The sequence below is a fragment of the Galeopterus variegatus genome, unplaced genomic scaffold (genome assembly GCF_000696425.1).
Source record: "Galeopterus variegatus unplaced genomic scaffold, G_variegatus-3.0.2 Scaffold1254, whole genome shotgun sequence".
Lineage (NCBI taxonomy): Eukaryota > Metazoa > Chordata > Mammalia > Dermoptera > Cynocephalidae > Galeopterus > Galeopterus variegatus.
The window spans coordinates 83,115-109,200 of NW_007727365.1; the positions used below are offsets into that span (position 1 = coordinate 83,115).

At 49.3% G+C, this 26,086-nt stretch overlaps 1 protein-coding gene across 1 annotated transcript in view; it reads right to left on the reverse strand.

The window, feature by feature from the left end:
- Positions 1–242: 242 nt before the first annotated feature.
- Positions 243–26,086, reverse strand: part of PRKD2 (protein kinase D2) — a 34,690-nt gene continuing 8,846 nt past the window's right edge. Inside the window, exons 4-18 of the mRNA XM_008575892.1 lie at positions 22,902–23,056; positions 22,586–22,808; positions 20,497–20,574; positions 20,259–20,412; positions 17,623–17,740; positions 17,275–17,352; positions 15,758–16,016; positions 13,847–13,899; positions 13,655–13,727; positions 11,468–11,574; positions 10,409–10,570; positions 6,204–6,302; positions 1,835–2,102; positions 1,342–1,427; positions 243–1,073 (exon numbers count right to left, since the gene is read on the reverse strand). Of these exons, the coding sequence (XP_008574114.1) occupies positions 861–1,073; positions 1,342–1,427; positions 1,835–2,102; positions 6,204–6,302; positions 10,409–10,570; positions 11,468–11,574; positions 13,655–13,727; positions 13,847–13,899; positions 15,758–16,016; positions 17,275–17,352; positions 17,623–17,740; positions 20,259–20,412; positions 20,497–20,574; positions 22,586–22,808; positions 22,902–23,056 (2,126 nt within the window). The 3' untranslated portion in view covers positions 243–860. The remainder of the gene's footprint in view (positions 1,074–1,341; positions 1,428–1,834; positions 2,103–6,203; positions 6,303–10,408; positions 10,571–11,467; positions 11,575–13,654; positions 13,728–13,846; positions 13,900–15,757; positions 16,017–17,274; positions 17,353–17,622; positions 17,741–20,258; positions 20,413–20,496; positions 20,575–22,585; positions 22,809–22,901; positions 23,057–26,086) is intronic.

The following is a 26,086-nucleotide window of genomic DNA, read 5'->3' on the forward strand; positions in this document are numbered from 1 at the left end:
AACCTGAAAGCCAAGATGAAGCTTCAGAGATCAGCTGAGACAACCCACCTTCCCTGACCCCAAAGCTTGCTCTAGGATACTCCTGCCTCCTGGATACCCTCAGCCAAGCCCTGCACACTCTGGGTCCTCACTATCTAGAGACAGGGGTGTTTCTCCACTGGATGGTGAACCTCATGTGGATGGGGCTGGCCCTGTCTCGGTCACCACTATGTCCCCAGCAGCACCCAGCACAGTGACACAAATTGGGAAAATCGTTCAAATCATTGTGAATAAGCACATTCAGTGTGTAGAGAAGTCATCACATCAGTACAAAAGAAAATACTAAGTATGAGGGATCGGGCTTCTACTATGGACCAGATTGTGCCGACTGCATTGTTATTAATAGTCATGATTAGTAGTAACACCAAATAAGAATTAATCATCACACACCACGATATTACTTGTCTTTGTCCAAGTTCTCCCCCTCCAGTCACGTTCCTTCCACCTCTCCCCCATTCCCGACTCTTGCTACGGTCCTTTCCTCTCTTCCCTAGCTACCTCCATGCCTTTCTCTCTTCTAGTCTTCCTCCTGGCAGTCCTCCCTCCGTATTTTCGATCCCAGCTGGTCCTCCTTCCAGATGATCTCCATCTTGGTAAACGACAGACTAATGATTCACGAGTTCGGTGTGGTCAGAAACTGAGGCCAGGGGGCCAGAGACGAGTCCGCTTCAATGGTTGGGGAGACAGGGTGGGCCTTTCGGGGTAACTCCCCCACCCCTCCCGCGTGGACCCCATCCCGCGCGGGCAACAATTCCCTCGGAATAGTTCTCTGCGGGGATGGTGTGGTGCTGAGGGCAGCAGCGCGGCGCGGGCACGGGGCCTCACAGGACGCTGATGCGCTCGGCCAGCCCCTGCATGTCGCTGTCCTGCGGTGGCAGCGCCGCCCCGAGCTCCCTGTCGACCGGGAGCCCGGGCCCGGGCAGCGGGTGCTCGGCCACAAACTGCTCCCAGCGCGCATCGTCGCTCTCGTGCGTGATGTACCGTTCGCCCATCTTCCCCTCCAGCTCCCGGAGGTCCAGCCACGTCCGGTACTCCTGGGCAGGGGAGGCCGAGGGTTAGCTCCGGGGCTGCACCCAGGACAGCCGGCCGGCCGCGGCCTGAGCAGCCCCGCGGTACTTACCATCCAAGGAAGGTGAAGCCACACCCCTCGCAACGCGCCCAGCCAATAGGGACTTAGCTCCACCCCCTTACGCGGCCCAGCCAAGCGCACCGACACCTTTTGCCACCTGCCCCGCCAGTAAGAGTCCCAGTTCCACCGCTTCCTCCAACCCCGCCAACGGGCCGGCCCCGCCCCTGCATCACCTGCAACCAGGGGTGGCTGAGAGACTTGTCCACACTGTAGCGCTTGCGCATCTTCACCTGCAGCAGGTTGTTGATGAGGTCGATGGCTGCACGGGAAGGAGGCAGTTCAAGCCCTGCGGGTGAGGGGCGGCCCCTCCTCCCATAGGCCACCCCAGCCTCCCGGCCTGTCTTCTTCTGCCCTAGCCCAGGTGGCTCAGAAGCCTCCCCTGTGCCAAACTTATTTAACAAATTTAACGAGGAAATCCACCCATTTCCTCATTAAATGACAAATTTGCCGGCTCCTCTGCGGGCACACTAGCTCCTATGTCTCTTCACCAATTCCCTACCTCAGTTTTCCCATTCCTATGTCACCTTCACAATTTTTGTCACGTGCAGGTACATACACCTGTACTATACTTCATTTATATTTTTCTTCAAGCTAATGCATTTACCCAGGCTCCAGGCCTCTCAGGAACCTCACTGCCCGACCACGTGGTGAGTGAGTCCTATGTACCTCCTGCCGAGATGTGGCTCCAGGGGCTGGCCGGGTACATGAAGGCAGCGTTCTGGATTTGGTCGTTGATGTCCTCGTCCTCGTTGAATGGGAACGTGCCGCTGAGGCTGACATACATGATCACGCCTACTGACCACATGTCCAGCGAGCGGTTGTAGCCCTGGTTGAGCAGCACCTCAGGCGCCAGGTAGGCCGGCGTGCCCACCACCGAGCGGCGGAACGACTTCTCACCGATGATGCGCGCAAAGCCGAAGTCACACAGCTTCACCTGAGGAAGGGAGGGGTAAAGGGCCTGAGCTGGTGGTGATGAAGCTGCACCTGCCCCAGTACCCCCTCCCCCCCAACCCTGGTATTCCAGAGAAAATCAAATGCTGGTTTGAATCAAGGCTCTGACCCTGGGCATGTGATCTCCCCTCTCTGTGCCTCAGCTTCCTCATCTGTACAAGCAGGAGCATAACCTTTCCTGTCTCAAAGGGCTGTCATGAGGATCACATGAGTTAATCCATCCTAAAGCTCACAGGACAATGCCCCACATACAGTGAGCGCTCAACAAATGCTACCTCGGGCCAACCTGTGGCTCACTGGGAGAGCGTGGTGCTGACAACACCAAGTCAAGGGTTGGGATCCCCTTACCGGTCATCTTTAAGAAAATAATAAAATAAAATAAATGCTACCTGTTGCTACACCTCTCCCGGCTGGAACAGGTCTCTAAACCTCCTTGTGCTTCCGTTTCCTATTTTGCACAAAGGAGACCTTAACAGTCGCTAGGCTTTCCTAGGGATTAAATGCGACCAGGTGTAAAGTGCTGACCACAGTGCCCAGCAGACAGTAGCAGGGGCATGCCTACCCTTCCCAGGTCATGGCCAGGCTTTGGGGCCAGCAAGACCTGGGTTCAAGGTCCTACTCTACTGCCTACCAGTCTGAACCTTGGTTGCCACCTCCTCTGTTCAGGTATTTTCTCTTCTCTGCTCTAAAACCCTTCCTTGGCTCACTGTTTCTCTTAGAATCAAGCCCCAAATCCTTGAAGCCTAACGCCTCTGTCACCTTCAAAACCAGCCACATTGAGATTCAGCCCAACCCCTGAGCTGAATCTCAGTGTAACAACCATACTCACCTTTCCTAAGGTCCTTTGCCTTTTTACAGTCCTTACTGATCTTTTCCTTTTCTGAGATCCACCCTTTTCTACAGCTCTTTCGATGAAATATCATTTGGCAATAAGCAGAAGTGAAGTACTAGGCTGGCCACTTAGCTCAGTTGGTTAGACCACTGCCTTATAACACCAAGGTACATGGGTTCGGATCCCACACCAGCCAGCCACCAAAAAATAATAAATAATGGAGTACCAATATGTGTTACAACATGGAGGAACCTTGATAACATTATGTTAAGTGAAAGAAGCCAGACACAAAGGACCACATATTGTATTATTGTAGGATTCCATTTATATAAAATGTCCAGAATAGGCAAATCTATAGAGACAGAAAGGAGATTGGGTGGGGAAGGCGGATGGCCATGGTGGGATTGGTGGATACTAGCTAAGGAGTGACTAAAAATGTTCTAAAATTGACTAACTCCGTGAAAATCCTAAAAGCCATTGGATTGTATACCTTAAATGGAAGAATTGTATACAGCTCCTCCAAACACAGCCCCTTTGCACAAGCTGTTCCCTCTGTCTAGAATACTTGTTCTCCCCCAAAACGGCTACTCTTTCTTCAGAGAGGTTTTCCCTGACTCTCCAACTAGAGCACAGATCTTCTGGTGATGTGAGCTCATAGAATTGTGTTACAGAACTCATGACAGATATAATGGCATTTGTATGTCACGTTGATCGTGTACTCTTCCCTTTATGATCTGCACTGTCCAGTACAGTGGACACTGGCTACATGTGGCTGCTGAGTGCTTGAAATGTGGCAAGTGATCCTGAGAAACTGATTTTTAATTTTAATTAATTTACATTATTTTTTTTTCCTTTTTGTCTCTTTTTTACTGACCGGTAACGGGATCGCAACCCTCGGTGTCGCGCCTATACCGGGGACCGGCAATGGGATCGCAACCCTCGGTGTTGCACCCGCACCATGCTCAGCCAGTGAGCGGGAACCGGTCTCCACATGGGATCCGAACCCTCGGCGGGAGCGCGGCGCACTCTCCAGTGCGCCACCGGGCCGGCCCTAATTTACATTTAAAAACTGATCCTCAATTCAGTTGCTGGAAAACTTTTAAATATGTTTGGAACAACTTGGGTATGTCAATCTATTTTTTCAACTGTTAATTTTACAAAGTCTAGATACAAATCAAGTATTTCTGCTAAAAATTTAGCATCTGAATAGAGATGTGCTATAAAAATCTGGTGTATAAAAAAATACACCGGATTTTATTGACTTAATATGAAAAGTAGAATATTTTATTTTTTCATTTTTTCTTTTTAAGCAACTACATCATATGATAATAGAATATTTCATTAATAATTTTTATGTCGATTACATGTTGAATAAAGTGTTAATGTTGGGATAAACTAAATTAATAAAATTAATTCACTTGTTTCTTTGTACTTTTCTTAATGTGGCATCCAGAAAATGTAAACTTATGTATTTGGCCTGTATTATATTTCTAATGGATACCACTGCTTTATTTATTTATTTATTTATTTTTAATTTGGGGGGGGGGGGCTGGCTGGGATGGGGATCCAAACCCATGACCTTGGGGTTTGATGGAGTTTGGATGTGTTGTCCCCTCCAAAACTCATGTGGAAATTTGTTCCCAATGTGGCAGTGTTGGAAACTGATTGAGTCATGGGGGCGGGTCCCTCATGAATGGATTAATGCTCTCCCTGGGGGAGGGGAGAGTAATGAGTGAGTTCTCACTCTATTAGTTCCTGCGAGAGCTTGTTGTTTATAGGACCCTGGCACAGGTCCTCTCTCTCTCTCTCTCTCTTGCTTCCTCTCGCCATGTGATCTGCTTGTACCCGCTGGCTCCCTGCCACTTTCCGCCATGAGTAGAAGCAGACTGAGGCCTGTGCCAGATGCAGCTGTCCCAGAATCGTAAGCCACGTAAACCTCTGTTCTTTATAAATAACCCAGTCTCAGGTAATTCTGTTATAGCAACACAAAATGGACTAAAACAGGGTTACAAGGACCACTGCTTTCAATCAGGTTTCTCTACTGGCCAGCCGCCAAAAAATAAATAAATAAATTGGGGGTTTCTCAAGCTTGGCACTATTGACATTTAGGGCCTGATGATTGTTGTGGGGACCATCCTGTGCACTGAAGGATGTTTAGCAGCATCCCTTCATGCCAGTAGCAACCCCGTCCCAACCCCTGCCACAGTTGGGACAACCAAAAATGTTTCCAACATTGTCAAATGTCCCTTGGGAGGCAACCCACCCCCACCCCAACCCCGCAGCTGAATACCATTGCTTGGCACATAAGAGGTATACAATAGGCATAATTTTTAGTTGACTAAAATGAGCCTCTGTCTTTTGAAATGAAATGAATAAAATGATATGCAAAACATAGATAATAAAGCAAAAACTTCACAGGCATGTGGAAGGGTTAAATGAGAACCTGTAACTAAAGGTTCTTAAACACAGTAGGCGCTCAATAATCCTAACTGTTATAAACATCACCCTGCCCAACTTCACTCCCCCCATAAGGGGGTTCTCACCTCCTAGCAAGAGGATTGTGCAAACTGTTTCCCTAACACTCCACAGAAGAAAATAAAATATTATTCCTCAATATTTGTTCTCTGCTTCTCCCTTAGTGATAAAAACCCTGAATTGAACAGGCCACATGGCCACCCAAAAATAAGGACTACATTTCCCAGCCTCCCTTGCAACCAGCCCTGACCATGTGATCATGTTTTGGCCAATAGGATGTGAGAAGTGATACAGGTAACTTCCAAGTACTGCCTCAGGGAAGGAAAGGATTGTGTCCATTCCTTCTACCTCTTTTTTTCCCTCCATTCCACTGGATAGAAAGCAGACATGGTAGGGGGTTGCTGCAGATCATGAAGGAAGACCTGTCAACACCACAGAGACTGGAACAACAAGACAGCAGGCGGCTTGGTTCCCAACACTGTGGAACTGCTTTTTCAGCTCCAGAATGCTTATGCCAGACTCTGCATGAGTAAGAAAAAAACCCTATCTTTCTTCTTTTTTCCTTCGGTACAGGGATCAAACCCTGGACCTTGGCGTTATCAGCACCATGCTCTAACCAACTGAGCTAATCACCCAGCCCACAAGCCCCCATCTCATTGAAGCCACTGTTATCTTGGGTTTCTGTGTCTGCAGCTGAACCTATATCTTGATTAATACAATACCCTCCCACTGCCAATGTTGGCTGGCTTCCTCAAATCAGGAAGAGGCATAACAGACCTGAGGAAATGGGTCAGCTGATGCCAGCAACACATTTTCCGGTTTCAGGTCACAGTGGACAATGTTCTTGAAGTGGAGGTGTCTCAAAGCCACCAGGATCTGAAGGGAAGAAATGGGGCCAGTAAGAAAGGTAGAGAGGTACCTGCCCCAGACTCTACCTTCAGTAGCCAGCCCTCCAAACCCTCCATGCCTTTATCTGTACCTCCCCAGGGTTAGGGGAGGCATTGGAGCATCAAAGAATATCAGAACCCCAGAACCACTTACACCTGAGAGATAAGAGTGGGACACAGACTTCTAAAAAGGTTGGGCTAGAGTGGAGGGGCTAGGAAGATCCTGAGACCCTCTGGCCTACAGTAAACTCCTGAAGAACTATTAATAGAGCAGGGGCTTTCAAGAAGGTTCTGTTTGTGATTCCATTTTTTTAAAAGTATGTTTTCATCCTTAAAAAATCTGTAATAAAAAACAATACAAACTACAAACAATACAAATTTGACATGGGTTTTATACCAAATGTAATTCTCTTAAGAGACGGGGGAGATTCTGGAGCCAGTCTGCCCAGGTGGAAAACCAGGCTCCACACTTACTAACTTGTGGCCTTGGGCAAGTCACTTCACCTCTCAAGTTCTCAGTTTTCTCTGTAAAATGGGGGTAATAATGGTACCCACCTCACAGGTTGCTGTGAAGTTTAAATGGGTCAGTGCTTGTCAAGTGCTTAGGGTAGTGTCTGGCACAGAACAAACACCGTATGTTAGCTATTATTGTCATTACTATTGGTTATTATTTTTGTGATGGCTTATTGGTAAATATATATATATATATATATTTTTTTTGTCTTTTGTCTTTTTCCGTGTCCAGCAACGGATCGCAACCCTCAGTGTTGCCCCCGTACTGGACTGGGGACCGGCAACGGGATCGCAACCCACGGTGTTGCTCCCACACCTCGCTCAGCCAGTGAGTGGGAACCGGTCTGTATGTGGGATCCGAACCCTCGCTGCCGCGCTTCCCAAGCGGTGCACTATCCAGTGCGCCACCGGGCCGGCCCCGGTAAATATATTTATGTGTGAGTATGAGATAAAGTTTCTCCTGCTGTATCTGTTCATTCAAGTATTCTATGTTGGCAAGGTGAGCTGATTTTTTTTTAAAAATCAAAAAACTTACCATTTGTAAACATTCATCTATGGGAACCATGATTTTCCCTGATTCTGTGTAACTCAAACAAAATACCAAATACACTGGAAGCACAGAGTGATGCAAGCATGCAACTGTAATCTGTTTCTCAGAATTAGAATATTTGTGTTTATCCTCTCTGTTTTCACTGGATGACCTTCTAGTAAGGAAATACTATTTGAAAGCCACTGCTGTAGTCCAGCCTCCTCGTTTTATAGACTGGGAGACAGAGATGGAAATATGTATGTGTATATGTCGTCTCCAGATATTCTGTTAGTTGATTTTTCTCCCAGTTAATGTGGTGAAGAAAGAAGACATATTGGAAGCTAGACAGATCCAGGTTCAAACCTTGGCCAAACAGTTCCCCAGCTGTGTGGCCTGGGCTGAGGCTGGTAACTCTCTGAACCTTGGTTTCCTCATCTATAAAATGGGAGTTAGTTAGAATGATACCTACCTCAGAGGGTGGTGGTGAGGCCTAAATTAGTTCATGAGATAAAGGGCTTAGCACAGGACTTGGGGCTGGGGCGGGCAAGAACCCAGAAAGCAGAAATCTGCAGAGAGAGAGAAAGAGGAGAGAGCAGGCGAAAAGAGAGGAGAAGACGGAAGGCCGGAAGAGGAGCTGCCTCAGTTGCTGGAAGCAGCCCGTTGCCTCTCTCCACTGTCCCCACCCCACAAGCCAGCCTAACCAACACAGGTACACTGCTTGGGAGGGTGACAGTGCTGGGCCAGGGCAAAAGAGGTGCACCACAGAGAACTTTGCAACCAACAAAGATGTGCCACAACTAGGTGAGGTGCCAGCCAGATGGGAAAGCCTTTCTAGGAAGGATGTGAAACTCAGAAACCACAAAAGGGAACATTTAACATTGTAAAAGTTAAAACTCTTCATGGCAAATAAAAGCCATAAACAAAATGAAGAGGCAAATAAATACTGGGATAAAAGAATTGGACAATGTTAAGTGACAAGGATCTAATGTCCCTCCTATATAAAGAGCTCTTACAATTCAAAAAGAAAAAGACAGAATAATCCAATTGAAAGATGGGCAAAGGGTACATAAAATAAAGGCCAATAAACATGAAAATATGCTCCACTTCACCCATAATTTTTGAGCTGCCAGATAAAGCCAAACAAAGTATAATTTTTCTACCTATATGAAAGGTAATTATTTTTATCCAGTGTTGGTAAGGAAGGAGAGAATAGGCAACCTCACTCTGTTGGGAGCAAAAATTGAAAGGTATTTTAGAGAATAACTGTACCAAAAAAAAAAAAAATAACTGAACATCTTTTAAAAAATTTAAAGCACATTTCTCTGGACTTGAAATCTACTATTTGAAACGTGTTCTATCAAAATTCTCCCACCAGAGCCCAATGGTATTTGCAAATGGATGTTCACAGGATACTGCTGGTAATGGTGGAAAAGTGAAAACAACCTACATGTTCAGCGACTGAGGTATTTGGTGATACACATCATGTAATACAACTTAACCACTATTAGAGTGAAAAACTTTAAAAGGCAGAACAACATACATATATATGATGTGAGACCAAGTAAAATACACATACATAGAAAATCTGTTTGAATATAACACAAATTAGTTTGACGTTACTAGTTAAAAGCACAGATCCTAGGTTAAGATCCCACCAGCTGTGTGACCCTGGGCAAGTTACTTGATGTCTCTGAACCTTGGTTTCTTCAACTGTAAAAGGGAAGCGATAATAATAGCACCCATTACATAGGTTGCTATAAAGATTAAATGAATTAAAAGAGTAAGTGCTCAATAAACGTTAGTGACCACATTATTTACACCGTCATTATCAGCCTCTCCCATCCCAGCCCTGCCCACTCTGGGTGATCACTGTGGCTGTCTTGGCACTGCTGTGCCCAACACTGCCTAGCACGGGACTGAACACAGAGCAGGGACTCAGGGAGTGTCTGTTGACTAATACAATAAATGCACGAATCGGGGCCGGCCTGTGGCTCACTCGGTAGAGTGCGGTGCTGACAACACCAAGTCGAGGGTTAAGATCCCCTTACCAGTCATCTTTTAAAAAAATAAAAAATAAATAAATGCACGAATCGGGGCCGGCCTGTGGCTCACTCGGTAGAGTGCGGTGCTGACAACACCAAGTCGAGGGTTAAGATCCCCTTACCAGTCATCTTTTAAAAAAATAAAAAATAAATAAATGCACGAATCGGGGCCGGCCTGTGGCTCACTCGGTAGAGTGCGGTGCTGACAACACCAAGTCGAGGGTTAAGATCCCCTTACCAGTCATCTTTTAAAAAAATAAAAAATAAATAAATGCACGAATCGGGGCCGGCCTGTGGCTCACTCGGTAGAGTGCGGTGCTGACAACACCAAGTCGAGGGTTAAGATCCCCTTACCAGTCATCTTTTAAAAAAATAAAAAATAAATAAATGCACGAATCGGGGCCGGCCTGTGGCTCACTCGGTAGAGTGCGGTGCTGACAACACCAAGTCGAGGGTTAAGATCCCCTTACCAGTCATCTTTTAAAAAAATAAAAAATAAATAAATGCACGAATCGGGGCCGGCCTGTGGCTCACTCGGTAGAGTGCGGTGCTGACAACACCAAGTCGAGGGTTAAGATCCCCTTACCAGTCATCTTTTAAAAAAATAAAAAATAAAAAATAAATAAATGCACGAATCAATGAGAGAGAAAAAAGGCTTCTTTCCCCTTTCTTCTAGATTAGTAAAGTCAGGCTCAGGGGGACTGACCCATCACTTATTTTTTTCTATAATAATAATAGCTGTTATTATTACTACTACTGTATTATTTTTCTAGTTAATTATTCTATTATTACTCTATTCTCTTGTTATTTATTACTTGTTACTTTTTAATAAGTATTGTCCTTTCTCTTTTACTGCTATTATTACTACTCTATGATGATGTTTTCTACTATCTATTATGACTCGCACCAGTATCTTCCTTGACCTCCCGAGGGGATGCCTGAGGGAGAGCAGGAGCCAGGGAGGGTGGGGCAGCACGGGCAGCAGCGGGCAGCGGGCAGCGGGCAGCGCACCTGAGTGATGAGGAACTTGGTGAGGCGCTCGGGCAGCCGGCCCTTCTCGCTGGAGAGGATCATTTCTAACATATCCCCGTGTAGCTTTTCCATCACCACAAACACTTTTTCAGGAGTCTCGAACATGCACTCCAGGTTCACAATCCCAGGATGCCGCAGACTCTGGGGGGTGGGGAGGGGTCAGGACCCAGGTCGCCCATGAACTCAGACTCCAGAGGGTCAGCCACGGGAGCAGGAAGATGATAGACAAGGAGAGAAGGATACCCCTAGGGCGTGGCACTGGGAGAGGGAAGGGGGCTTCCCACAGACCAAGACAGAATGAGCCCCCCACCCCCGCCCATGAACTCAGACTCCAGAGGGTCAGCCACGGGAGCAGGAAGATGATAGACAAGGAGAGAAGGATACCCCTAGGGGGTGGCACTGGGAGAGGGAAGGGGGCTTCCCACAGACCAAGACAGAATGAGCCCCCCACCCCCATCCCTCTCCAGTGTCCAGAAAAAGCTTTACATCATGATATTCTAGAAAGGGCCCAGGGTTGCAGGAGGGAGGGAGGGAGAGGGAGCTTGAAGAAATAGGAGGGAGCTTCGTATATCTTTATCTTTTAAATCCACACCCTCCTCCCTCTTATCCCAATCCTGTCCTGGCCTAACCCATCTGTCCTGCCCAGGTGCCCACCCAGCCTCCTCCCTGGGCTCCAGGCTCCAGCCACATCCCTTTCCACTCCCTCTAGACGGCAGCCAAGGGAGTTTTCTAAAGTACACACCTCATTCTGTCCCTTCCTCGCTCAAAATCCTCCTATGGCCCCCCACAGGGTAAAACCCCACCCTCCTCCCAGGCCTCACCTCCCACCATCTCCTTCCTGGAAGACCTCACGTTCCCTCTCTCCTCCAGGCCTTCCCACAGGCTGGCTCCTCTGCTCTCAACACTCACGTTCCCTCCCCCAGGAAGCCTTCCCTGACCACCCCCAGACAGGGTCAGTTGCCTCCTGAAAGGCGCAAACAGGAAGAGAAGGCCCTTCTTGGATGGGGACAGAGCTGGACCACAGACCCTGGTGGTCACCTGCAGAATGGCCACTTCATTCCGGAGCTGGCTCTCCTGCTTGGTGGGGAAGCGCAGTTTGTCTATGACCTTCACTGCCACATCCCGGCCCGTCTTCCGGTGCTTTCCTAGGCAGGGAATAGTATAGGTGGAGGATGAGGGAGCAGGACCTCCCAGTTCCTCCAGGAAGAGCCCCACTCCAGCTGCCCACCGCACCCCCATGGATGCACAGTCAGGGTTGTTGGACAAAGGTGACTAAGGCCATCATGGTGGCTCTGAGGGGTCCACGAGATATGGCACCATCCAGGGCTGAGACAGTCACCTCAGGAAAAGGGGTAGCTGGTGCAACAAGATGAGCTCACGGTGCACGCTATGCGCCACAAGTCCCCGCGCCACATTTCCCTCATTGAGGAGCTACTGCTCTTTGCCAAGCCTTGCTGTGGACCCACAGGCACTGACACATTTACCTACAAGTGCTCCTTCAAGATGGCAGACTTTAGCATCGCTGAGTGCTCTGGGGATAGCAACTGGCACTTTGAGATCTGGTTCCACCCCCACAAAGCCAGGGACACCTTTGTGCTGCAGGACTCCAGCTTGGCCACCAAGCAGGCCTGGACAGTTGACATCTCCTGCCTGCTCTGAAGGCAGGCAGTCCACAGCAAGGAGATGCACATGGCTGAGACAGTGTCCACAGGCGTGGGGAATGAGGCCTTCTGGGACAATGCCCCCAGAGAAGAAGATACCAACAACCGCACCATCGACTACGTCCTAACGTGTCAACAAGTTCACTCTTAGGCCTCCATTGCTGGGGCCCCGTTTGACTATGACAGCCTCTACCTGGGGGCCTCAAGCTCCTTCCCAGAGACCCTGCCTCTTGCTCTGTTCTACGACCCCTCAAACTGCACCTGTTCATATTCCTGGCTCTTCTGGACCTCCACTGGCCCCTGTATCCCCCCACATTCCCGGAGGAAGCAGCGCTGGAGGCTGATGCAGAAGCACGGCAGCCAGCCCGCTTTGACTCCTGAGAACTCAGAGGTCTCATCCCAGTGACCAGTGGCCAGTGGCACCAGTGGCTCCGACAGCAGCTGTGTCAGGGCAGGCCCTGGGCAGGGGCCTTGAGGACTTGTCCTATGTCTGAGTCCAGGCTAGAAGGCGAGGAGTGGATCCAGCAGCCTGTAGCTCCAAGGAACATCACCTCTCTGAATCTGCTGTGACCAGGTGTGGCTGGCACCCGGGCCACTTCTAGGCCACATGTGCAGCCCTGTTGACTAGCTTTCTGATGTCTGTGGCCATTGGACAGACTGGCCTGGGCCTTTCTAGGGAAGTCTGGCTGCAGAGCCTAAATGAGTTCCTGATCACAGGTTCCTAGCTCCGTGTCCCCTTCTCCTGTCCCCTCTCCAGCTCCCACCCCAGTTGTGGGTTAGGAAGAGGCTAGAGCAGAGGGTGGGTGTTTCCATGCTCTAGGCTGGTGTCCAGAGGGGCCCCACTTACTCTCACTCTCCACCATGTGGTTCCAGGCAGTGACTGGGCTGCCCCTACCCCCAGGAGGGACATACGCAGGTTATCCAGCAGCTGCTTCCCAATCCCTGGCTTAAAGCTGAGCTCTCCAAACACAGGGGCCAGCCAACCCCTACTGGGCCTGCCTTGCCTCCCCAGGCCCAGTCCCTTCTTTCCCAGGTCAGTTTGGTTATTTTGACCTGATGCCTTTTGAACAGCTTTCAATTAGTCATCCAAAGTCATCTATCTCACTGGTTGTCAGGCTTTTGGCATCTCAGAGAAGGAATCTAGGCCTCTGACTCATGATTTACTCTTATTTGTTTATAATTTTAAAAAATAGACTAATAAGTGAAAAAAAATAAGATATGGGGGGATCTGGGAGTAAAAGTGGAATGAAGGAAGGTAAAAGAGTTCTGAGGAAGGGAATCGATAACATAAAAAACTAGGTTTATAACCAATCAGAATCTAGAATCTAGTTCTGCGGCCGATCAGAGTGCAGAATTTACCCTCCCTATTAAAAACAGGAAGAAAGTCTATTGGTTTTTCCCAATGACAAAAGGAGAGTCTGCGACCAGCTGCACCCAGGACCTAACTTTCCAAGACAATCAAAACAGGAGGCAAGCATATGGCCAGTCAGCAAGGAAGGTTTGGAGCCCAGAAAGCCCTTGCCCAGTCCCAGGGCCCCTCGGATTAGCTCTGAAGCACCCTTACCTCCATAGACCACACCAAACTGCCCTGAGCCCAGCACCTCATCAGGGAAGATCTGGTAGACAGTGGCGATGTCCTGCAGGATGGAGACAGGGATGGTGAGGGATGCAGATGGAGATGGGAGGGTCAAGGAGACAGCAGAGCTGCGGAGGTGGTGTTGAGGAAGAGGGCATCAGGTGTGGGCGGGAGTCTCACCACATTCTCTTGAATCTGACTGTTAGACACAGAGATGCTCAGCGAAGCTTGTCCTGGGGAGAGGGGAGAGACAGAGGTGAGGGGACCCCAGGCTAAGGATTATCTTCACCCACACCTCCAAAAGCAGCCTCTGGAGACAGACCACCCAGGTTCAAATTCAGGTGATACAATATGCAACTTCAGGCTAGTGTCTTGTCCACTATGAACCTTAGTTTCCTCATCTGGAAAATGGGAATAATAAAAAGACCTCCCTCACAGGGCCACCGGGAGGAGTGAATGAGGGGCTCAAGAAGTGATGTCACAAAGGATTCTTTTTTTTTTTTTTTTTTGTCCTTTTTGAGACCGGCCGCACCGCGCTCAGCCAGTGAGCGCTGTGAGCGCACCGGTCATCCCTATATAGGATCCGAACCTGCGGCGGGAGCGCTGCTGCGCTCCCTCCCAGCACCGCACTCTCCGGAGTACTCCACGGGCTCGGCCCATCACAAAGGATTCTGCTGAGCATTTTACTGCACGATCTCAGTGCCAACGCTGCTGCGCTCCCTCCCAGCGCCGCACTCTCCGGAGTGCGCCACGGGCTCGGCCCATCACAAAGGATTCTGCTGAGCATTTTACTGCACGATCTCAGTGCCAAGGGAGGCACACTGACCCCATTTTATAAAGAAGGAAACTGAGGCTTGGAGGGAAAGTCCAAGCTGACTCCAGCATCTTCCCCAAACTTGCCCTCCTACAAACATAACCAGAGCCGGATATTTCCAAAGAACTGATCCTTCTGCCATTTGAAAGTCTCTTTCTTCCTCTACCTCCCCACAGTCCAGTCTAGTCCTCCTGACCCGGGTCTTCAACCCCCAGCCTCTTTCCTGGCCTCCTTTCCCTAATCTTGCCCCTTCCTGTTCACTCTCCATAGGGAAGCCAGAGAGATCTTGCTGAAGTACAAACCTAACCCTGTCCTTCCCCTGCTCACGCCCTACTGTGGCTCCCAGTGCCTTTGGGAGGAAGACCAAGCGACTTAAATGGCCTAAAAGACATGGTCTAGCCCCTCATCCATCTCTGACTTCAACCCCTACCATGCTGTTGTGTATTCCCAACACACTGACTTCCTTGCTGGGCCTTAAATACAGCAAGCTCTGTCCTGCCTCCTGGCCTTTGCACACGTGGTTCCCTCTGCCAGGAATGCTCTTTCCCTCATCCTAGACTTAGCTAAATCCTCCTCATCCTTCAGTATCAGCTCAAATGTCACTCCTGGGGCCATGTCAGATTACTCTAGCAAATGTTCCACATGACACTCGTTTGTATAGAATGATGATTAATGTCTGTAACCCATACTAAATTATGAGCTCCAGAGGGTGCAACCTGGTACTCTCTGATCACCCTTTGCCTCTTCCTGAAGTGATCTCCATTTGCGTTTTCCTATCTCACCCCTCCTCAGTCTCTGGGTCTCAGCTCCGATGTTACCTCCTCCACGAAACACTCCTTGACATCCAGATTGGGTCAGGCACCCACTCTGGGTTCACCCAGCTCACTGGCTCCCCTGTCCCAACTCTATCTACTCCGGATTGTCACTGTCTGGGGATGGATATTCTGCCGCATTGGACTGTGAGCCCCCTGAGGGCAGGTCCTGAGGTCCCTTGGTCACTGCTCCCAGCACTGCCCAGCACAGGCCAGGCACAGAGGAGCACTCAGTAAATGCATGAGGGGTCATCACCACCTGGGACAAGCCTCACAGTGGGGAAATGACATGCCCAAGGCCACACAGCAGGTCAGGGGCTTACCAGATATTTGACACAGTTGAGTCTAGAAGCCACATTCTCAACTACACCACTGCCTACCTTCCTCCTGGCTCTTCCTTTCCCAAGAATCCTGCCCAAGCCCTTCCAGACCCATTCTCTCAGGCACCCAGAGTGAGGGACTTACTGTGGGGGGCATGGCCTGGTGCGCTGGGTGCATCCTGGAGGATGACGGGCATCAGAGCCTGGCGGATGGCTGTTTCCCAGCCCCGGGCGGCCTCAGCCCCCTGCCCACTCGGCCCACCTGGGGCCCTGCCCGGGGTCTCGCCCACGAAGTAGGTGGCATTGGCAGTGACAATCTCGAAGCAGTGTGGGTTGGTGCCTGGTGGCACGAGGCTGAAGTTCTGGGCGGACTCCACTGTGAGGATTTCTGACAGTGGAATTTCCTGGCAGGACAGAACCAACTTAGGTGAGGACGCCAGGTAGACTCTGGGGCTCCCCTGCTTACTCAGGAGGGCACACAGGATCTGGTGTCAGTGGGATGCGCCTGGTTTCCACAGAGTGGTCAGGAAAGACCTCCTGGCAGAAGCAATGCTGAAGCGAGACCGCAGGCCAGTTGACAACGAGTGGAGGAAACAGCACATACAAAGGCCCTGTGGAAAGGCTTGTTACGCTCAAAGGATGTGCTGCATCCCCGTCACATGGGACACAGCAGGTGTTCGATAGATGTTTGATGAATGAATGAAGGAAAAGAGGCCACACGGATCACGGGACGTAAGGAGGAACCTGGGCTTTGTCTGAGGGCCCTAGGGAGCCTTCGGTGGTTACCGAGCAGAGGAAGGGCATCCTCTGGCTGTGTGTGGAGGGTAGATGGAACAGGATGGATGAAGGCAGTAGACCGGGGAAAGCTGAGGTGATCCAGGCGAGAGAGAAGCCGTGGGGACCACAGGGCGGGAAACGCTGAACGAGACAGGAAAACAGGGAAGGAGGCAGGGGAAGGAAAGAAAGACTGAGGTAGCCAACAAAATCAGGTGACGAGAGGGACATGAGGGGGTGGGGGTGGCATTTTAGACAGGGGGTCTGAGCAAGATGGGAAGGAAGATGCAAGGGAGACGCCCCAGGGCAGGTAACAGAGAGGAGTTTGGTTTTATTCAAGGGAAAAGGGGAGCCATTGGAGGGTTCTGACGGTTTTCATAAAGACTCCTCTGGCTGCTACGTGAAAAAATTACTGCGGTTGCAAGGACAGAAACAAGGACCCAGTAGGGAGACTGCCACAACCATTTAGGCGGAGAACTGGCTGGGACACAGTGCTGGCATGGGAGGTGCTGATGTGTACACGTAAATTCGTCGATAAATTAAATATAAATAATGATGACAGGCTTATAATTAGTGGTAGGTTAATACATGCCAGGCCTTAAACTAGCTGCCTCACGAGGGTCATCTCCGAGTTGGCGCAACAGCCCCGAGGTGAGGGCTACTACTGAGGCAGGTCACCGGTGAGAGCCATGAGGCGCACAGTGAAGGACATGCTCGGGCATCACATGGACGGCACGTGCTGCTGATGGGCTGGCAGCGGGGAAGCTGGGAGTGGGAGAGGGTGCGAGTCGCAGAATGTGGGGAGTAACTGGAGGGAGGAAGAGGAGTAGGGAAGGATGCGGGCCAAGAGGGAAGTCTGGGGGAGCTGGGGGAGGTGGGCCGGCCCACCTTGTAGTATCTGTTGGTCGTGTTGTTCTGGAAGAGCGTGATGCACTTGCAGTCCAAGCGCCAATAGTGTCGCTTCCTCTGATGGGAGAGAAGTTTGAGAGGGTGAGGTTGACCGCCAGGTTCTCCTGTCCCGTGGCGCCTCCTGGGGCTCCCGGAGCGTGCAGCACCGCGCTCTTCCCCCAGCCAAGCTCCTCCCCCACCCCTAGGCACGCCCCGCTTGGCCCCGCCCCTGACCCTGCCCTTCGCCCCACCCCTCTAATTCCATCGCTGCCTCCGTTTGGCCCCACCCCCCACCTACTGCCCCTAACTCTGGCTCCGCCCCACCTGGCCCCGCCCCAGCCCACTCACCAGCGTGTCCTTACTGCTGTAATGAACCATCCAACCCTCGCGCAGCGTGGTGCTGGACTTCCGTGTCGTATGCCGCACTGACTGCACCACCCTCATTAGCGGGATGTACCCCAGGGAGCTGCGGAGGGTAAAGGAAGGGGTGAGAATTCGCATGCAGAATATGACCATACTGCATGAGGCTGCAGGGGCCATCTCTGGGCAGCCAGGGAGTTGGGGTGTTTTGGGGGGTTTCTGCCACTTTTTCCCCTTGTAGTTTCCAGATATTCTGTAAGTGAGGAAGGGTATTCGACAGGGCCGTGTATGAAGCCAGTTCCGAAAGAGACTGCCCAGCAAATTACCTAACCTCTTGGTGCCTCAGTTTCTCCACCCAAAGGAGTTTCTGTGAAGAGCGAAAACCGTTCTAAGGAGTTTAGCATAGTGCCTGGCACATTGTGTAAGTGCTAATTGGTATTTAGCCCAGGGATTGTGGAGCCTGCCGTGTGACACTGGGCAAGCGATTCAGTGCCTCTGTGCCTCGTCTGTGCAGATGATGTTATTACAGTGAAGACAGGAGCTCTATAGAGATTAAATGACTTGCCCAACTCCACAGCCGACAACCTCTTGATCTCCGTGCTAGGTCTGAGCCTGAGTGGCCTTGGCCACTTCAGTTTGTGTCTCTGAGACTCAGTTACCTAATGTGTGAAATAGGCTGCCCCACCCCCCAAGTTCCCCAAGGTCCAACTCTGACAGTCTATTATTGTGTTGCTAGACACTCCCATGAAACTCCTGGAGAAAGGGATGCTGAGGTTTCAGCCTGCTCGGGTTGGGTGGCACCGGTATGAACAGCTCTGTGATTATTGTGACCTGCATACCCATCCTCTCTCTGACCTTGTCTCCCACCCTCTTCCCATCGCCCTCCCTGCTCCCAGCCACATAGGTCTCCTTGCTGCCCCTTGAACATGCTTGGTCCCACCTTGGGGCCTTTGCATTTGCGGTTCTCTCTGCAGTTACCAATAGCTGATACCTGGGAGGCGTTCGTTTATTAGCTGTCTCCCCAAAGAGACTGCCAGCTGCATGAGGGCAGAGAGCTCTAACTGCTTTATTCACAGGTGTGTGCTTTGAGTCAGGACACAGCAGGTGCTCATTAAATATTTACTGGTGCACCTGTGGAGTGGCCACTGCTCCCCTCCTCCGTGGTGAAGTCTCAGCTTCTCTCCCTTATTAATTGTTGGCTGACAATTAATTAATTGTTGGCTGTAAAGCCCTGAGCCTAATTCTTCTAATCTAGAAATGAGGATAATGATCCTCCTAGGAAGGATTTAATTTGAGAACAAATGCTTTCATCAATAGGGANAGCTTAAAACCCGGCAAGCACTTTACCTGCGTGATCTAACAGAATTCATACAATACCCTGCAATGTACGTGCCATCATTGTCCCTGGAGAAAACTGAGGCACAGAGAAAAGTAACTAGCAATTTATTTATTTATTTTTAAAAATTTTTTTAAAAGATGACCGGTAAGGGGATCTTAACCCTTGACTTGGTGTTGTCAGCACCGCACTCTCCCGAGTGAGCCACGGGCCGGCTCATAACTAGCGATTTAGATGGTGGAGCTGGGATCAAGACGGATGCTCTCAGCCTTCAGTGCCCTGTGCTTGACCCTGCCACCTTTCTGCTTCCCCAATAAATATTCACTCCACACCCGTGTATAAAGCATCTGGTATGAGCCAGCCCTGTCCCTAGGCACCTGGAAAGCAGACAAACATCTTGCCTTCAAATACCTGAGCTCACATTCTACTGGAGTTGAATAAATATACTCCATTTATAGTTTAAAAATGTGTAATGAAGTAAAAGTGATTATTATTTCTTAGAGCTTCCGTGCCAGAAGAAAGTCATTGCCTGTCAAGTCTTTGGGGATATTTTCTCTTCCCCATTTTATAGATGGGGACTCCGAGGCACCGAAAGGGAAAGGGACTTGTTTAAGGCCACACAAGGCAATCAGAGGCCAAAATAGTTGAAAGAAATAGGTATATTCCCTTCTTTTTTAAGATTTTAGTGCTCTCTGATAAGAGATAACATCTATTGAACACTTACTGTATACCAGGCACTGTTTTACGTATTTAATTTGTATTAATTCATTTCATCTTCACAACAATCCTACAAGGTAGGTACTACTTTATGGCCATTTTGCTGAGAAAACTGAGGCCCAGAGAGGTTAATTTCTTGACTAAGGCCACACAGCAGCCTGGTTCCACAGTCCATGTTCTTACTCTTTATACTGTCACTCTGCAATATAGACTGTTTCTGGAAGGATCCACAAAAAACTGATCCCAGTTGCTTCCTCCAGGAAGAGGAGCTGGGCGACTAGGAGACAAGAAACGGGGAGGGTTTCACCATACACCTTCTGAATGGGTATATTCCCAGTTCCAGAAAAGAAATACAATGTAAGTCAAAATATGCTTCTATTGAAACTTTTTAAAAATGTATATAAGGAAAAAAGGGTAAATAAAATAAAGTTTTGGTGTTTTAAAGGGTTTGCCTCAGGAACTGGGAAAATTTGCAAATATACTGTGATGTCAGCCCATTGAAGACACGGGGAAGCTGAGGCTCGCTGTGGGGCAGAGCCTTCCCGGGGCCTCCTGCAGGTGCCACGGGTACCTCTGGGCCTTGCCTCCCTCGCCTTCCTCCTCCTCGCTGGCGTGGAGCGCGTTCTCCGAGTGGGAACCAGGGATGACACCGGAGTCATCTGACTCATCCATGAGGGCGCTCTTGTCAGCCTCGCTGAAGTCAGTGGCCTCCTCCATCGGCACATCTGCGGGACGGGGGCATCAGAGGGGCCTCCGCCAGTCCTGTCCCCACCCCCTTCCCTCTCAGGGACCCCGGCCCAGCCTCTCACCTCCATTGATAAGCGCCTCTCCCAGACAGTCGTTAGGGACGCGGGTGGCACAGCGTTTATGACAGTTAAATTTGCAGTCTGATAGGAAGAAAGGGAACAAGGGTACGGATGGGAGGCAGAAGAGAGGTTACCTGTAAGGGTTGAACTTTGACCCCTAACCCCCAAGGTCAACAGAGTCTGCTTCTACTGTCTGGGTCAGGATATGAGGCCGCACCTTCCTTGGTTGTTCCCCCTTTTGAGCCACAGTTTCCCCAACTATGGGGAGACTAGATTACGTGGGAGGGCTAGACTCAAAGCCCTATGACTCTGAGGTTCTAAGGTTCTAACACTGTAAGTTTTCACTAACCTGGACTCTTAAAAGTCTACAGTGTAATAGGTTCTAACATTCTATGACTCTAGACTTGGAACTCTCTAGGGTAGGGTTTCTCACCTTTGGCATTATTAACATTTTGCACTGGATAATTCCTTGTTGTAGGGGGCTGTTCTGTGCATTGTAGGATGTTTAGCAGCATCCTTCACCCCTACCAACCAGACACCAGTAGCACTATCTCAGTGCTCAGTGTGACAAACAAAAATGTCTCCAACCATTGCCAAGCCAAATATCCCCTGGGAGCAGAATGCCCTTGGTTGGGAGTCATTGTTTTAGAGTTCTATGATTTCAAAGTTTTCAAGTGATATACATCAAGATTCTAGAGTTTACTGAAAATTTTTTGAAGGTTCTATGATTCTAGATTTCTAAGGCTCCAGAGGCTGGTGTCCAAGTTTCTAGAATTTTACACATCTATGATTCTACAATTCTGTGATTCTAGACTTCTAAGACTGCTTAATGTCAGTGATTTTAAGATTTTATATATCTAAACTCTAAAATATGGCAGTTCTACAGTTCTGTGATTCTAGACTTCTATGCCTCTAGAATCTGGTGATTCCAAGGTTCTAGGGTTCTACACTTTTTTTAGTATCTTTGTATTTCTTCTTTTTTCTACACATCTAAGAATCTAGAATTTGATATCTTTATGATGCTTTAGCTCTAGACTTCTTAGACTCTAAAAGCTGACTGTTCTAATGAATTCTAGAATTGAATGGTTCTAGGTTTTCATGGATTCAGACTTCTGGTATTCTAGAATTTGATAGCTCAAAATTCTAGAATCCCGGGGCCCTACCAGGCCTGAGGCATAGAGCCAAGGAAGCCAAACCCAGCCACAACCAGATAGCACGCCAGACTCTCAACTTCATTGACACAAGGAGAGGTAACAGCAGAGACCAAAGGAAAAAAAAAAAGGTCCTCTCTCTCCACGAAGCGCACTCCAGAGTAGTAGAAGCATCTGATTTATGATACTAGGAGAGGACCTGATCACACCTGTCTCAGCACTGGACAGATCATCTAGCCAGCAAACCTACAGAGGAAGAGTTAATCTATCAGAGGGAGAGAACAAATCTATGGTTATTGGAGGGGAGAGGGGGGGGGGTGATTGGGAGGTAGGAAAGGGAAGAGGTTGGTTAAGGGGCATAAAGAATAAGTATGATTTGTAACAATGAATATGCTAATAAAAAATTTTAAAATCCTGTAAGTCCAGACTTCTAGGATTCTAGGATTCAATGGTTCCATGATTTTATATTTCCAGACTTCTAAGACTCTCAAATTTGATGCTTCTAGGCTTCTATTCTCAAATCCTATGGTTCTAAAATTCTAATGTTCTAAAAATCTGTAACTTCGTAGTTCTAAGATTTATGGTCTAAAGTTCAGTGGTTATTTTAGCTGAATTCTATGATTCTGAAATTCTTGAATCCTATGCTTCTACAGTTCTCTGATTCTAGAATTTTCAGGTTCCACAGTTTTAGAATTCTACAGTAAGTGTTTTATGAATCCAGATTTCCAAGGCTCTAGGATTTCAAGGTTTTAAAGACTGAGGTTCTAGGATTCCAGAACACCAAAGATTCCAGAACGCCAGGATTCACAGCACTCCCCTTCTGAGGCCCTATGCTCTTAAGGATCAGAATACTGAGATTCTTGGGTCCTGCCAGAGCCCAGATCGGGACGATGGAGGCTGTTTCTGACCCTGTCTGTCCTCCCAGTTGGGACCCCACTAACCTTTGCACTGCAGGCCCTGGCGGAAGAGGCCCTTGAGGAGTTTCTTGCAAGCCTGGCAAACGGTGGGCCGCGTGTAGCTGTGGATGAGGAAGGTGTGCGGCACTTTGACCTTGGATAGCAGCATCTTGTCCAGCTCAATGGGACGGCCGGTGTAGGATGAGGCAGAAGATGAGGAGGACGACGACGGAGGGCGGCGAGGCAGGAGCTCGGCGGTGCTACGGCTCTATCAGTCAGCCAGAGTAGAAGGGACATCAGTGCAGCGTACCCATGCCTGGACCTCCCACCCACCAACCCGCCCCACTCCGCAGTCCCTCACCAGCTCATCAACCGTGCAGGGCAGTGACTCGGAGGTGCCAAGGCGCACTGAATGGCCACTGGCCAGAGACGTGGACGACAGGCGCCGCTTGCGGGCCCCACTGCAGTTGTTGGGGATGCTGAAGGCACAGCGCTTGTGGTAGTTCAGCCCGCAGCCTATGGGGGGCGCCACAGAGTCAGAGACATAGCCTCTGCCCCTCCCAGGCCCTTCACCCCTTCTTGAAAAGCTGTGCCCTCTGCACCCAGCCCCCACCCGGCTCTGCCCCCTACACCCGCCAGCACAATCCCCTCCAAAAGGCACCAGTCCCCTCGAGTCAATCCTCAGGCCCCGTCCCTCCTCTCTTAGAACTCTGCCCCTAGTTCTGGCTTGTAGCCCCTCCTCCATCCCAGGTCTGCCCCCAGACCCTGCAACACGCGCTGCATCCCACCCCTTCCCGCTCCAAGAAGGGACACATCAAGGTCACCTCCATAGCTTTGTCCCAGCACCACCTTCTATGGTCAGCACCTCCCTTGAGTCCTCCCCCAGACTCCTGTCCACCGCGCTAGAGACACTGGTTCCCCCAAACCACTCTCGCTTCTAGTTCTGTCCCTCCCTTTTCTGAGGCCCTCTGGGTACCCCTGCCCCAGCCCCAACTTTCCCAGAGAAACCTTCTCTCCGCAGTCACATGCCCCTCCCCCACCAAAAGTCACCATCATCCCCTCCAGCTCTGTTCACCCCCCAACCCTGTGCCCCTTTCTCCTTTTCTGTAGACTTGGAATACTGAAGATCCCTTAGGGATTAAAGCTGATGGAAAACTACAAAAACCCAAGTCAGGCAGAACTGCTATTGGCCCAGATCCTTTGGGAATAAAAGTCTGGGTCACCCCATCAGGCAAAGAACCATGAGCACGAAGTGCTTGCTGAGGGCCAAGGGAATAGGGATTAGATAGTGGAAGAAGGTATCTACACCATGTGACCAGTGGCACAAATGAGGGCTGTAATAGTTATGAGTGTTTCTTCCTTATTTTGTTATGAATGTGTGTGTGCCAAGCATTTTTGTTTTCTTCCCTCTTTTATCCTCTAATCATCTAACGTAAGATATTCTAATAATAGTTAACTTTACATCATGGTATTTAAGATACAGGATATCGGGCAAGCCCGTGGCGCACTCGGGAGGGTGTGGCGCTTGGGAGCAACAGCGCTCCCGCCGCAGGTTCGGATCCTATATAGGGATGACTGGTGCGCTCGCAGCGCTCACTGGCTGAGCGTGGTGCGGCTGGGCTCCAAAAGGAGAAAAAAAAAAAAAAAGATACAGGATATCGGGCAGGCCCGGGGCGCACTCGGGAGGGTGTGGCGCTTGGGGGCGCAACAGCGCTCCCGCCGCAGGTGCGGCTCCTATATAGGGATGACAAGTGCGCTCGCAGCGCGCACTGGCTGAGCGTGGTGCGGCTGGTCTCAAAAAGGACAAAAAAAAAAAAAAAAGATACAGGATATCGAAGGAGAAAAGTGACATCACCTGAGGACTTGCAGCCTCATCTGGGGAAAAGATTAGCTAGCACGTTCTCCATTGTACTCAGGACAGTTGCGTCACACTAAGCAAAAGTATGACTTTGTTATTCTCTTTATTTTTTTAAATCCTCATCCATAGAGTAATTGGGCTCAGCTCATCATTTCCTACTGGGCATTCTATATTTGCTCCAATATGTCTCTGGCGATTCCAAATGATTTCAGGATCGCTCTCTACTCCATAGTGAGGGATGTTCCTCCAGCCTTTGGGAGCATCTTTCAGAAAGCCTCATAAATCTGCCTTCTGGTAGCCTGCCTGTTACAGGCTTTCCAGCTTCATAATTTTTCATGGTAGATACTATCTCGGATGCATGCTGTAAAGCTGCAGAGGCAAGCTTGGGGAATACTGTTGGCACTATAAGAAGAGCTTCAGGATGGCAAATGATCTTTGCATACAGGATCCATTTCCCAGTTTTGGCCGTTTCCCAGATACATTTCATGAAATCTTGGAATCTTATTTAGTACTCCCAGTATGAGTAACAAGATAGAGTCAAACTCCTGTCAACGGCAGTAGGTGTAGTCATTTTGGCCTCTCTTGGAGAGGATGGATGAATGTGGAACATCATCTGTGACGCTGGGCCAATTAAGTAAATGCTGAGAACCCAGAATTTGTGACACAAAGGTTGTACCATGATGAAGTTTACATATGCCCGGACATTGACAGTTGGATATGGTCTATGGATGATAGCACATTTGCATGCATTGAATCGGTTTCTGCAGGCCTGATATTATCCTTAGAGTCCTTAAATAATGCCACAGGTGTATTTAGGGCTGCATGACACAAGCCTAGTTGATGCTACAGGATGCTGCAACATAGCATATCAGGACTTTGGATTTCCATATAAGCATAGCAGCCACGGAGCTGGGGATTCTGTCTTAAACATGATAGCCAATGGAATATGTGAGAATATGCTCCCAATAGCAGGGCACACTGAACAAACAACGAAGATACAGGTCATCATCACAGAATGGATGGTCCCCATCTGCTGCGTGTCCTCATAGCCGCTGTGGGTGTATGGCCTTCACCTGCGGGTGGAGCCTGCTCTCAACTGACACTTGAGTTGATCAGAACTGACACTTTCCAGATGAAAAAATTCTCCCTGTGGATAGCAGCTTCAGCTTGTGCCTCAGAAGCATCAATGACAGCAACAGCCGACCTATAGTCCTTGGTGCTTGGGCTGAAACTTGAGACTCTTGGCTAAAGGAATACTATGTTTTTAAGTATGATTTAAGGAGATGTGTATGTACTGTTATGGAATGCATGATTGTGTCCCCCCAAAATTCATATGTTGAAGCTCTAATTCTCAATGTGATTATATTTGGAGGTGGGGCATTTATGGAGGTAATTAAGGTTAAAAGAGGCCAAAAGAGCAGGGCACCTACCCAATAGGACTGGTGTCCTTACAAAAGGAAGAGACACCAGAGATCACTGTCTCTCCATTTGCCATGTGAGCATACAGCCAGATGGTGGCCCTCTGCAAGCCAGATAGACTGGCCTCACCAAAAAACAAACCCAGCTGGAACATTAATCCACGACTTCCAGCCTCCAGAGCTATGAGAAATAAATGTCTGTCTTTTAAGCCACCCAATCTGTGGTATTTTGTTATGGCAGCCCTAGCAAATTAAGACAGGCACCACATT